The sequence below is a fragment of the Protopterus annectens genome, chromosome 3.part1 (genome assembly GCF_019279795.1).
Source record: "Protopterus annectens isolate FY-2018-M chromosome 3.part1, PAN1.0, whole genome shotgun sequence".
NCBI classification, from domain to species: domain Eukaryota; kingdom Metazoa; phylum Chordata; order Ceratodontiformes; family Protopteridae; genus Protopterus; species Protopterus annectens.
The window spans coordinates 489,552,748-489,567,312 of record NC_056732.1 but is presented as its reverse complement, the minus strand read 5'-3'; the positions used below and the strand labels follow the sequence as shown (position 1 = coordinate 489,567,312).

The 14,565-nt window shown below is 38.2% G+C and overlaps 1 protein-coding gene across 4 annotated transcripts in view; it reads left to right on the top strand.

The window, feature by feature from the left end:
- LOC122798186 (squalene monooxygenase-like) overlaps positions 1–14,565 on the top strand; it is a 1,096,774-nt gene that overhangs the window by 702,270 nt on the left and 379,939 nt on the right. Inside the window, exon 11 of one of the 4 annotated variants that reach the window (XM_044066930.1) lies at positions 1,175–1,199. The exons of the other annotated variants lie outside the window; for them this stretch is intronic. Coding sequence (XP_043922865.1) covers positions 1,175–1,181 — 7 coding nt within the window. The 3' untranslated portion in view covers positions 1,182–1,199. Of the gene's footprint in view, positions 1–1,174; positions 1,200–14,565 lie in introns of those variants that run through there. 4 annotated transcript variants of the gene reach the window in all.

Here is a 14,565-nt window from a genome sequence, read left to right as displayed (position 1 = left end):
ACAATGCCCCTTTTGGGATGTACCTTACCAAACACCTGCAGCAACTGGAAAGACCCCAAAAGTACCTCACCAAGAGGATCAAAGGGCTCAAACAGATGCCATATACTGCCCGGTTAAAGAAACTCCAGCTCTACTCAGTGGCTTACCGCCTGCTCAGAGGTGACCTGTGCCTGACGTATAAAGCCATGTCCAACCCGGAATTAAGGGACATGCTGCACCTCAAAAAATCCAAATCCAATCGAGCTACATGCTCGAGAGACTTGAACCTCAGCACTGAAATAAATAGGACATGCTGGAGGGACAGATTCATAACCCAGAGGCTCCCTTCACTCTGGAATAAAATCCCAGTCCAGGTTAGGCAGAGTCCCTCATTGACTCTGTTCAAGAGGAATCTTGATGAGTGGATGGGAGATCATAGGTTTACCCTGGGTATCACTTCTGTGTCACTGTTAGACAGAGGCACAGTATACTAACCTCGAAAAAGGGCATAGCAAAATTAATTTAAAATGGGTGGCGAAAGCCAAACATACTCTGGCTAGGCTTATAAATGCCCTAGGGCAGATAGCCTAGTATGAACCTATGAACCTATGAACAAAATCTGAAGAGAAAGAAAGAGGTATTGCTGTGATTTAAACCTATTATACACTGTGTATGTATTTAGAATAAAATTGGTTTACAACTAAGTTTGTCATTAAAATAGACTTTGACAGATATCTGTAGAATGTCACAGTTTATTATTATTAATATGTAATATGTCTGATGGTTGGCATTTGCATAATGTTTGCATTTGTCAAACACTGTTTTAATTTGATTTTAAAGGAAGTCTGGTTTATTAAGTCAGTGATCAATTACGAAAGCTTATTCCAGATAATTTTTGACGAGAATATTTCTATGAATTTTTGTACTTGCTAGTTTCAGTTAGTACTTTTTTAGCTGAATGCAAAGTTCTACTGGAATAGTAAGATTCAGGTGGTATAATGGTTGGTACTCCTCAATACTAATTTAGAAATTGATGGGTTTTATTTAGGAGATGAGGTTTTATTAATTTTTAATACAGACAGGATAATTATGTTAAGAGGGTACAGTTTTGAGGTGTAACTGAACAGCCATGAATGGGCTTAGCAGTTTTTGATAGATTTGTTCCAGTTTTGTAATAAGGACTTTTTATCCTCAGGCCCTAAAGGACTGCATCCTAGAGGCTCTTTTTACTGCTTCCAATTGGATCATTTACTAACTGGTGGTGGGAGATGGGTATAACGTGGCTAGGTGAGTACACTGCTGCCCATTCATTGCTACCTGGAAAGCCAATGGACTCAACCATTTCCCATGTGTTGACAGTTAGATGCTAGAGAGTGAGCCAGCAAGCAGGTCATGTGGAGCCTTTCCTCCCACTAGATGATTTGTTAACTCAGGATTGCTGCCTGGTGTTAGAGGAGGAGCATATACATTTCCATGCATGTCTACCTCCTTCAGCTCTGCATGCACTAGTAGTATTGTGTTGCCCAGCCTATTTCACAGCTAATCACTTACCCCACCAATAACTATCTCCAGTGTGGCAGGCCAGGCTGCCTCCTATCCCCTGGATGGAGGAGTCGGCATCAGCAACACTAACCATTTTGACCCACTTTTGCTCTCTGTTGCCTATGCTACAAATCAAGCCATGTCACTTAGGCCATAGTCAAGGCTTCATTCCTCTATGACAGATGGCTGGGAAGAATATTTTTTTATTTTGTTTTGTAGACTTAAGTTATGTAGTCACAGAATAGTTGAGAATATTCTAGAATAGATACTATTATTCCTTAGTCATTCATAAATTTTTCCAAATGTATGCAGCAATGCCTGCCTTTATTTCCATGCTGGCTTTCAGTCATACAACTCCTAAGTATGAAAGTGAAAAATAGTTCCAAAATTCTGTCCAAATGTAGTATTGTTTACTTTTCTGCCATTGCCTGTAGTAAAATAGTCTCTTCCTAATTTCTCACAGACACTCCAATATGTTATGAAATTTCTTTTTCCTTTATCACTTCTCATGCTGTCGGCTTCAATGGGGATACCCTACCATCTGTATGATTTTGTTGAATTTTCCATAATGTCCTCTCAGGGATGTAGTGCTGTTTTGTCATAGCTTCATAGGTTGGTACTAGGCTATCGGCCCTAGGGCCTATACAAGTCTTGCCAAACAATTCCTCGGATATTTCTTCCCACAATATTTACTTCCCTGGACCCCTGTCTAACAGGGCAACTGACATGATCCTCGGGGTGAATTTCCTATCTCCCATCCAATCGTCAAGGTTCCTGTTGAAGAGGGCCAAGGAGATGCTCTGCTTCACATGTATGGGCAGTCTATTCCAGAGTATGGGGAGTCTCTGGATCAGGAACCTATCCCTCCAGCATGTTTTGTTCATTGTGATGATAAGGTTTAGATCCCTGAAGCTTGTGGCTCTGAGGGATTGGGATTTCTTTAAGTGGAGCATGTCCAACAGCTCAGGGTTTGACATAGCCTTGTATGTTTTATTTATTTTATTTATTTTATTTTACATCTGTTAACCAGGGGTGTCTGACTGAGCCAAAAAGGCCCTTTTTCAACAGAGGCCCGAGGAGGAAAGCTCCACAAAGAAAAATTACAGACACATTTAGTTATTTAGACATGATCAGTATACACACAAATTACAGGAGACATGTTTTTACAGTGGTATGTGGCACATAAACAGTTACAGTGGAGAGAACAAACAAAAAAATATTCATTTTAAAAATAAAGGTAATTAATAGATTTGTGGTGTACAGCTGAAATTTGGAACATAGGTAGAATACATACTGTCAGAAAAATATGTATTCAAACATCTATAAACTGTTAGGGAAATGTGTGCTTTAGACAGGAATAAATGTGCTCAAATCTATATGAAAAGCAAAGGTTGAAAAATAGTATAATATGTAATGCATTTAATTCTGTTTTACTAGAATAATAGTAGAAATGAACTTGCATATTATTGCTGAAGCTTAAGTTGCAGTGTAAATAAGGCTTGACCCTGAAGGCAGCCAGCTCGGCTGGCTAAGCTGGCATATGTCTGTCAGTAAAGATTATTTTGCAAAGTTAGAAAATAATGAATCTGTGTGCATGTGTATCTTTTCCTGCTTCCACCAGAAGAATGGCCTTGTGCACTATCAGAGATAATGTCCAGCTGGTGAACAAGAAAGAGACAAAGAGAAGCATTAAAGAAGACATGCACCCATTGTATTGAACTAATCTAAGAGCCTTGAATTGGCTACATCCTCGGAAGGACATTGTGACCGACCAGGTGCTTTGCAAGGCTGTAATATTCTCATGGGAAAAGATTTTGAAAAGCACTATCTCAGCACTTTTTCATAAGTTACTATGATGTAAAGACCCTGTCACTGACCACGTCAGTGAGGTGGGCAAAAGCTGATTGTAAATGATATAAAATGGCAAACACTGCCTAAATAAAGTTAGACAAAATTCTGTACAAGTTTGTGTATGGTTTTTTGCCTCCTAATGTACATTAGAGTATTTGTAAATTAAATACTTGAGTTTCCTGCATTACTGTCTGTTATTGACTGTCATTTTAAAAATGCCTAATAATTTTTACAGTCTAATTTTAACAATTTATTTAACATTTTGGTCCTTCGAGCCGGAATTCCCTTGGTAAGCTGCAGGTCAGAGTGCATGAGTGGTGATAAATCTGCGCAGGAGAAGCTGCCAAAACAAAATGGTTCTTCTTAAAGTGAAAAGACCTCCGACTGAATTGTTGTGTGTAAAGAGGCTGTCCACTTTCTGATCTGTGGCTGAAAAGCGGAAGACTGGGCCCCAAGAAAAAAAAGACAGTCATAAAGCGGGAGGCTCAGGTAAGAATAATTTCCCTCTTTGTCTTTGTTTTAGATCAGGGACCAGGTTACACTGTGCTATTGCTAAGGTTTGTGATAGCAGGGAGAGAGAGTCAAGTATTGTATCTTGAGTCATAGATCAGGGAATAACAAAGCAAAGTAAACAGTCATTCTAGACACTACTGTGAATATGGGGAAATAAGATACCACGTGGTACAAGAGAAGGGTTACGTAACAGTCTTTTTAAGACATGGGAGATCAGTGCACTAAGAGATCACGAGATCCGCCCCTAACGGATAATGTGAAGCATATGCAATTGCAGTAAGCAGATAATGTGAGATATTTTGCAAAATGTGTTAACAACTATAAATTTGATAGTAAACTAGATAAACTTTCACTAGTTAAACTCCTTAAACAAGGTTTAATCTGATGCAGGGCGTCAGGCAAAAAAAAAAACAGCACCAACTAGGCATACCTCAAGCACATAGGTGGATTGAGGAAGCAAATTGTAAAAAAAAAAAAAAAAAAACAGAAGCTTAAAAAATTCTGAAACATTTTTAAACAACAGAGTAAAAGGTCTGACAGACAGAATCTCTGAAAAATGAAAACTTAGAGCAGACTGGACTTGCATTAATTAATGCATACAACAGAAAAATGAGACAGTAGATGGATATTATGCTAGATTATTAAAATGCTTAAAACAACAATTAAAAAAATACATTTTTAAAAGGTTGCATTGCCTCTGTTAGTAGCTTTATTACAAGGCATATGATAGATCACTGAACAAGCAGGCTGCAAGCCTTACTTGAGTATGCTAGACGTACTGAAAGACACTTTAATAGTAAAAAAAAAAAGGCACAAGTCTTCACTGCTGAAGACGGAGCTGAAGTATTTGTATTACAGTCAGGTAAAAGGGCATCTAGCTAGGGACTATAAACAAAATAAGAAAGCAATGACAGAAGATAAAGGAGATGTGGACTGACTATATAATAGTGATAATAACCAAAAATCATCAGGAAAGGTTAATAAACAAAAAGAAAATGTGAATGTAGTAGAGGGAATAGAGGAAGTACAAACAGATGTAGAGGATAAAATGAAAATAAAATTTTAGATTTAGCATTGTTGAGCCTGGAGCTCTACCTAGCAGATACAAAACCAGAAGTAACACTTCTGGTAAAGGGAAAAAAGGTCAAATTCCTGTGTGACTCAGGAGCGTCACGGACTTTGATACACCCCTCCAAGTTACCAAAACATTCTGAATCACCTGATTATATATTAGTAAAAGCAGCAAATGGACAGCTATACAGGGAACCACTTTCCCATAATATAGCAATAACTGACCCTGTTTCAGGTATGACTCAGAAAAGTAAAATTGTAGTTTCTGCAAAAATATCCAGTAAACTTACTGGGAAGAGACCTTGTGCAGATATTTGGCATAGCAGTAGTTCCTACCATGCAGGGTATGGAAGCACAAAGACAAATGGATGCTCTTGTGGTGTGATCAGAGGGTGAAGCCTATTATTGGTACAGCCAGGACCTAGTTATGACTGGTCCAAGGGCAGTAACCAAAGAACTGATAAACGTAGCCATCAGTAAGGTACCCTCCCTTGACACTGATCAGCAGCACTTGTTACATTGTACTCCATACTACTGTAGCACACCAGGACCTGATAAGGAATATAAGTAAGAATCCTGCTGACAAATTAATATTACAAACTTTATGCTGGGATACTGAGGGAAACAGTGTAGTAAGCTGTTCATTACCTCAGAAGTTCATGAGATTGTATAAGTCCAATAGACTGCCACATGTCAGCTTGACGAAAAACAAAAGTGTTAAATGGGCAGACTTAGAAAAAATGGTAACAAAATGAAAAAACAGACTGATTTAGAAATGTCAGGACAAGGGATATAAAACAAAACTGAATTGGTTGACACAGACACATACAGCTGTACACTTGCAATCTAGTAAGAACAGCTGATTAGCATTTTTATTAAAAGAAAAAGAAGAGGCCTTGTGTAAAATTCCAACAACTCTGTGGTCAACAGGTAAGTTAAATGTAGGGCTTATTCAAGCAGCAGGACCAGTTACAATTACCTCAAGTCAGCTTTTAGACCACAGAAAAGACAATACATTTTGAAAAAGAATGCAAAAGTAAAAATTAAGCCTATAATAAGCAGCATTACTCAAAAAAGGAGTACTGGTAGAATCTCCTGATTCACCATGTGATACACCCCTATTTCCTGTTAAAAAAGCAAACGGGGAATGGCAGATGGTACAAGATTTATAAGCTGTAAATAATGCAGTAATACCTAGAGCACCCACGGTGCCAGACCCACATACCTTGTTAAATAATTTAAAGCCACAACAGAAGTATTTTACTGTGGTAAATATAAGCAATGCTTTCTTTTCAATACCTATGCATCCTGATAGTCAATATTGGTTTGCATTTACATTTCAGGGTAAAAGGTATACATATACTCGACTACCACAGGGATATTGTGAAAGCCCAATAATATTTGCACAAAAAATGGCTAGCAACCTGGCAGGGTCTACCCCACCAGAAGGTAGTCAAATTTTACTTTATGTAAATGACATCTTGCTAGCAGCACCCAGCAGCAGTGCAGGGTGAATACAGTAGCATTATTAAAATTTTTAGTAATACAAGGACACAAAGTAAACAAAAGTAAGTTACAAACTTTGGGAAAAAAACACAGGTTAGATACCTGGGATATGTAATATTCAATAAAGGTAAAATACTAGATAATGGAAAAGAGAAAAGAAAAAAAACAACAATTTTGCAAGCACCCAAACCAACAACTAAAAAAAGAAATAATGTCTTTCTTAGGTACAACTAATTTTTGTTGAAGCTGGGTACCAAATTATTTTACGATGGAAAACAAAAGCAGAAATGGCTTTCTGCAGGCTGAAGCAGTTAATAGCTTCTTCATTAGTTTTAAGACTTCCAAGTTATCACAAACGTTTTTTTTTAAACCATAAATTGTAAGCAATGGTACATGACATCAGTATTAAAGCAACAACATGGGGATAAGCAATGCCCCATAGCTTACTATTCATCACAGTTAGACCCAGTGGTGCAATCTTTGCCTCACTGTGTACAAGCAGTAGTTGCAGCAGCAATGGCAGTGCAGGCTTCAGCCTCAGTGGTGTTATTCCACCCTCTCACATTAAGAATGCCTCATGCAGTTGCAATAATTCTGCTACAAGAAAAAGTTGCATACCTTTCTCCTGCTAGACATCTTTCATGTATGACCATACTGCTGAGTCAACCTCATATGAACAGTTAGCTTTACCTAGACAAGATCTTACAGATATGCCCTTGGATGATGCTGAGGTGACATATTACGAATGGCTCATGCAGAAGGGGTCCTACAGGAAAAATCTGGTGGGGTATGCAGTAGTTACAGACACTAAAAATTTAGAAGCACAAACTTTGCCACACAACTTGTATGCTCAAGCAGCAGAACTGGTAGTTTTGACAGGAGCATGTATTTTAGTCAAAGGCAAAAAGTGAACATATATACTGATAATCAGTATGCTTTTTCTACAGTGCATGTGTTTGCACAACAATAAAGAAAATAGAGGGATGATTACATCCAGTGGAAAACCTATTAATCATGCTAATTTATTTTGGAGCTATTAGAATCTATTCAGTTGCCTACCAAAGTAGCTATTTGTAAATGTGTAGCTCATACAAAACAACAGGATAAGATTTCAAAAGGTAATGCACGAGCTAATGCAGCTGCAAAGCAAGCAGCCTCAGACTCAAAAACTTTATTTTTAAATGAGAAATTACAACCCTTTGAGATTTTAAATTTAGACATGTTAAAAACAATGCAAATGCTTACTACAAAAGCAGAAAAACAAAACTGGGTAAAACAAGGTGCAATTTTTGAGAATGGACTGTACATTTCCAAAGGAAAAAAAACAATATTGCCGTCTAATTTATTTAGATATGCAGCTTTGTTGAGCCATGGGCAGAGCCATGTCTCAACAGGGGGGATGGTACAGTTAGTAAATAAAATATTCCAAACATATGGATACATAAATTATACAATAAAATTTTGTGCAGCTTGTCATACTTGTAACAAGCACCATGCACAAGGAGCATTTAAAAACAAGCAAGGAAGTTTCCCTACACCACCATATCCATTCCATACTATTTGTATGGACTTCATAGAGTTGAATAAATGTGAAGGAAAGAAATACTGTTTAGTGATCATAAATATGTTTTCAAAATGGGTAGAAGCTTTTCCAACCAGGAATCCGGATGCAGCAACAGTGGCAAAGGCCCTAGTAAAGGAAATAATTCCTAAATTTGGCATACCGGAAAGAATCTATAGTGACAATGGGACACATTTTGTCAATCAAACAATTCAACAACTTGGGAGATTTTTTTTGGGATTTCCTTAAGGAATCACTGTGCTTACCACCCACAGTCAGCAGGACTGGTGGAGAGGTACAATGAAATTTTAAAAAAACAAGTTAAGGAAGTTGATGAGTGAGACTCAGAAGAATTGGATTTGCTGTTTACCTCTAGCATTGCTGAGCATGAAAACAGTAACAAATGTAAAGGGTTTGATCCCCTTTGAAGTAGTATTTGGAAGGGCATATTATGTGCCTCAGTAAAAAGCTCTCATGCCTGCAGAGCTGGAGGCTGACAGTTCACTAGCTAATTATATAAAGAAACTGTTAATAAATAAATCTGTTTTGCAGTTTAACTCTTTTTCAGACAAAAGAACTTTCAGCTGAATAAGAACTTTGTGACTGATACACAAGGGCAAAATGGCCAAGAGTAAAGCAAACAAAAAGCAGAGCAACCCAAAAACTATTGCATAATTATTTTGTTAACTGTGCATTTGTTGACTATAAGTGTGACAATTTTTCTCTTATTGTGGTTTTTCCCTGCACTCAACCACACAAGTGAAAGTAAGAAGACGTGATAAACTGTTTATAGACTGGCATCCAAACTTTAACACATACCTGGCCATGAAGCAAGTGTATACAGAGACTATAAACTTTTCAAATTGCTGGGTTTGTACAGCTATACCAACAGCATATAAAAGACTGTAATGTCCACTGTCCCTCTGGGGATAAAATGAGACTTTGGAAAGTTTTTTTTATACAGAAACTGTGAGATCACAGGACAAAATTGCTTTATTTTTACCTGTCACACAAAAAGGAGTTGTATGTTCTACGAAAGTGATACCCTCCAGGTGGGCTGGAGTAATGGTAATATAATAATGTCTTATAAATGTTACATTAAAGTCAAAAGTGGGGGTACTGTTTGTGATACTAACCATGATTCATATCTAAGTTCAATGAAAACTACATTAAATGCAGTATGTGACAATCCAGTCTTAACTAAGCAATTGTCTATTAAGGATAGAAAAATGTTTCATGCAGGGATAACATGTATTAGTACCAAAGTAATGATTTTATTTGTGGGAAAAAGGCATATAAATGGTTACCTGAGAATTGGTCCGGCAGTTGTTTTTTGGGTTATCTGGTTTCAGCAATAAGACATACTGCAGAATTACCTTTGGGTAAGATACAAAACGTAAGGAAAACAGCTCGAGAATCTGAAGGTCCAGTGAAAAAACCTGTGAATCCAGTTGGTAAAATCGAAGCTGGTTAAAAAGACCATAATTCAGTGAAAGACAAAAGTAAATTGACTCATATGAACTTGGGCAACAGTGTTATATCCAGGGCAGGAATACCACCAGCCTATGAAGCAGTCAAATCGATCTGGGAGCTGAGGAAGCTGTCAAGAAGTCATGAGCAATGCAACTTTTTCCACCCTAGAATTGGTGACTAATGAACTGAATGCAATAAAAACTGTTGTGCTACAAAATCGATTGGCTCTTTACTTCACCCTAGCGGCAAGAGGTGGTACACGAAGAAAAATGCTGTGCGTACATTCCAGACAACCAACATGAAATCAATGACCACCTAGAGGTAATTCAGCAAGTATCAGCAATGACTAAACCAGACCCAAACCCACTGACGGACTTTTTCCAGAATCTGTTTGGGGGGGTGGGGTTCCATCCTATTAAACATCTAATTGCTATTTGTGTGGGTATACTCCTAATAGGAGCATGTGTTTACTGTGAAATTCCCTGCATGAAAAGATTAATCAAAAGTTTGTTGATATATCTGTTACTAAAACTTTTTACCAAAGTGTTGAAATTAAAAGATTAATTTCAAATAATGCTTTTTCTGAAATATAAAATAAATGACTTACTTAGCTGAAAGTCCTTGAAAGGAAAAGGCTAAAAAATGAAATAATACTGTTTATGTTTCAAATAGAATAAAATGCATTAACAGGAGGGAGAATGTCAGAAAAATATGTATTCAAACATCTATAAACTGTTAGGGAAATTTGTGCTTTAGACAGGAATAAATGTGCTCAAATCTATATGAAAAGCAAAGGTTGAAAAATAGTATAATATGTAATGCATTTAATTCTGTTTTACTAGAATAATAGTAGAAATGAACTTGCATATTATTGCTGAAGCTTAAGTTGCAGTGTAAATAAGGCTTGACCCTGAAGGCAGCCAGCTCGGCTGGCTAAGCTGGCATATGTCTGTCAGTAAAGATTATTTTGCAAAGTTAGAAAATAATGAATCTGTGTGCATGTGTATCTTTTCCTGCTTCCACCAGAAGAATGGCCTTGTGCGCACTATCAGAGATAATGTCCAGCTGGTGAACAAGAAAGAGACAAAGAGAAGCATTAAAGAAGACATGCACCCATTGTATTCGAACTAATCTAAGAGCCTTGAATTGGCTACATCCTCGGAAGGACATTGTGACCGACCAGGTGCTTTGCAAGGCTGTAATATTCTCATGGGAAAAAGATTTTTGAAAAGCACTATCTCAGCACTTTTTCATAAGTTACTATGATGTAAAGACCCTGTCACTGACCACGTCAGTGAGGTGGGCAAAAGCTGATTGTAAATGATATAAAATGGCAAACACTGCCTAAATAAAGTTAGACAAAATTCTGTACAAGTTTGTGTATGGTTTTTTGCCTCCTAATGTACATTAGAGTATTTGTAAATTAAATACTTGAGTTTCCTGCATTACTGTCTGTTATTGACTGTCATTTTAAAAATGCCTAATAATTTTTACAGTCTAATTTTAACAATTTATTTAACACATACATAGTACACAGGTACAGTACATGCATTGTAGATTAGCCAGTGTTTGTGAGTAAGATTGAAAACTACTATCAAGTGCTCTAGATTTTGTATGTATGTGTGATCCGCTTTCACTAGCCTGGGGAGCAACCATGGCACTGCCAACTTTCCTTGAGATGTTGCCTGATGATGTCTTTAAAGGAGGCTTTGGATGATGTTTTTTAGTCACTGAACTACTATATAGTGCATCTCCAAAGCTATTGTAGCTGTTGGTGACTTCTAGTAGTAGTTTGCTTGATGATCTAAGAGGCCTTTTGCTGAGTGATGTTGTACTAGGTTTTTGAGGGCAGGACACTTATTGGGGAGGTAATAAATAGAATGACAGAGGCAGAGCTGATTGTAGGTTAGGAGGTTGGGCAGCTCAAGCCAGTGGAGCTGTCTCAAAGCAGTACAGTGATGAGTTCTATATGAGCAATTTGCAGCAAAGCGGGCAATTCTGTTATAGCAGGCTTCCATTTTGCTTAGTTCAGTTTTGTTGAGATTAGTCAGAATGGAAGATGCATAGAGTAGGGTGGATAGAAGTTGGGAGCGAGCAATGGCTGATCTTGTGTTGTTGGTAAGAAATGGTTTGATACGGTAGAGCGACCCCAGTTTGGCATGTACTTTTTTAATAGTTAAGTTGAGATGACTATCAAATTTTAGGTGGGAGTCTATGGTTATTCCCACTAGCTTAGCCTGTGCCACTGGAACAATTGGAGTAGCATTAGTAGAGTAGATAGTGAATTGACTGTTAGTGTTTTTGTTAGAACTGGTTATAATCATAAGCTGAGTTTTCTCTGGATTGAGGATAAGTTGGGCTTTGGTAAGGTAGTTTTCAATGTCAGAGAATGCTAGTTGAGTTGTTTGCAGGAGGGTGGGAATATTTTGTGCAGCACAGATTAAGGTAGTGTCATCTGCATATAGAATTATAGATGCATGCTGTGTGGAGGTATGGAGGTCATTTGTGAAGACTGTGAATAGTAGTGGTCCTAAGAACCCTGTGGGACTCCTATAGTTATGGGCAGCTGAGGAGAGAGAGAGATTTTCCCCATTTCACAGCTTGGTACCTGTCAGTTAAGCAGCTTTAGAACCAGGTAAGAGTGGAATTTGATAGATGATATTGGTTTAGTTTGTTTAGCAGGATTTGGTGTGAGACTGTGTCAAATGTTTTGGACATATCCAAAAAAAGAATTGACACTTGTAGGCCTTCATTTTTGAGATGGTTTACTATGTCTGTGAAGCAGAGGAGGGCTGTAGTGGTACTATGGGCAGGTCTGAAACCATGCTGAGTAGGTGACAGGATGTTGCTGTCTAGGAGATAGTTTAGCATCTGGGTATGGATGCATTTTTCTAGGATTTTGGCCAGGGGGGAGAGTAAAGCAATGAGTCTGTAGTTATTAAGTTCAGTGGAGGTCCCGCCTTTATGTATGGGTGTAACATAGGATATTTTCCAGAGTTTGGGCACATAACTTTCAACAACTGATCTGTTTGTGAGAGTGGAGACTGGGATAGCAATAGCATCTGCTGTGAGTTTCAAGAAATAGCTGGGGAGCAGGTCAGCTGCTGTTGATGAGGTTTTTAGTTTGGAGAGCATGCTTTTGATTGAAGTGGTGGAAACTGTTTTGAGGGTAAAGCTTGTATTAGTGTTATTTGTGTTGGGGGGGATAGTGAGGAAGGAACTGTCCTGTGATACTAAGGATAGAATTGAGTTCACAAAGTGGGAGTTGAATTGTGTTTCGTTGGGAACTTTAGTGTCAGGGGTGGTTGGTTTGGGGTAGCATTTTGGGTGGGTTTTAGTAGCTGGTTTACATTTTTCCAAAATTTTTGCGGGTTGTGTTGGTATATAGTTTGTAAAGTTGTGTAGTGGGATTTTTTGTCCAGCCTAATGCATTTTTTTCACGGTTGCGCAGTTCTTGGTACTTAGTTAGGCCTTGTGTTTCTTTGTTTTTTTTTATAGTAAAGCCAGGCAGTGTCTCTGGACTTGAGGATTTGTTTGGTTTCTTTACTGAGCCAGGGGTTTGTAGAGGTTCTAACCTTGATTTTGCACAATGGAACAACAGTGTCTAGTTGTTGTAGAAATGTTTTGTTGAAATATGCTACAGCCTGGTCAAGTGGGAGGGTTTTTAGGGGGGTCCAGTCACAGTTACAGAGTAAAGTGTTGAGGACCTCAGGAGAGAATTTTTTTGTGTTTCTAGTGGATATATAGTTAGTGGTTTTGCATATGCTTGTTCTACTACATATAAAGTCTATTATGTTGTGGTCACTTAAGGTGTCTGGGAGACTGCCTGTGTGAGGGTGCAATGTGGGGTTGTTAGTTAGGACCCAGTCAAGGATGGATTCCCTTTTAGATTTTTTATCACATCTAGTTGGAATTTGGACTAGCTGCTGGTAGCCATGGAGATTTATTAGATTACTTGGTGGTTCTGATATACAGGTGAACCAATCTAGGTTGAAGTCCCCCAGAATAAGGGTTTCTTGTGTGTATGTGGAAGAACACTAGGATAAGAAGTCTTCAAGGCTAGCAGGTGTATTACCAGGTGGAATATAGATCACAATTGTAGTGATGACCTTTTTAGGGTGAAGTTGAAGTTGTGAGATAAGTATGTCCCAATTATTGGGGGAGGGGTAGGAGTTTGGTAATTGACGGACAGTTAAGTTTGACTTGTACAGTAAGGCAGTTCCACCCCATTTACGAAGTGGTCTGTCTTGTCAATGATATTGTAGTCGGTAGGGAGAACTTCTGAGTTAGCTATGTTTTTATTTAGCCAGGTTTCTGTTAAAGCAACTATGTCTGGGGAGTAGTGTGCTATTGTGGCCTGGAGTTCAGGTATTTTATTTTTGATACTTCTAATATTAATATTTAGCATTAAAAGATGGTTGGTTTTGCTGCTGTTGTTGATTTGCCCAGGGATGAAGAAAGTGGGGATGTTATGTTCTGACATTTGTGTTGGAGCAGTATGAGTTGGACATGATGGATTTGGGCCTGGGTTGGGGTGGATATCCCCACTTATGGTGAGCCTGGAGTTAAAATGGTTATACAGATGTTGGAGTTTGGTGAGGAGTGTGAGAAAGTATTGTGTTTTTTTGGAGTAGGAATGAGAGCATATGTGTTTAGTCCTGAATTGGTCAGTTATGTAGTTCTTGAATAACTGTGGGCAGACATTATTACAATGTGTGATGTCTGTATACGAGAGTGCATAATGCAGTGTTGTGCTACTAAGTTTAGGGATATTGCTAGAGTGATAACTTGTGGTGTTGTAAGGAATTATGAGAAGACAGACTAGACTTAGTTGCGTGATAGTCATGGTTATAAAGTTTAAGTTGTTTCTAGGTGGGGGGGGTCTGAATAGGAATTTTAGGGTTGCACTATATGTGGATGGGGAAGTAGTGTGGGTGATGTAAAAATGCCTAGTGGGAATGAGAGAGATTGGGAGTATTTTGTGTGGAGCAAGTTGGTGTGGTATAATGTGATATGACTTGAGGAGCTGTGATTGGTGGAGGTGATGTGAGGGTGAGCTGTGGGTGTGG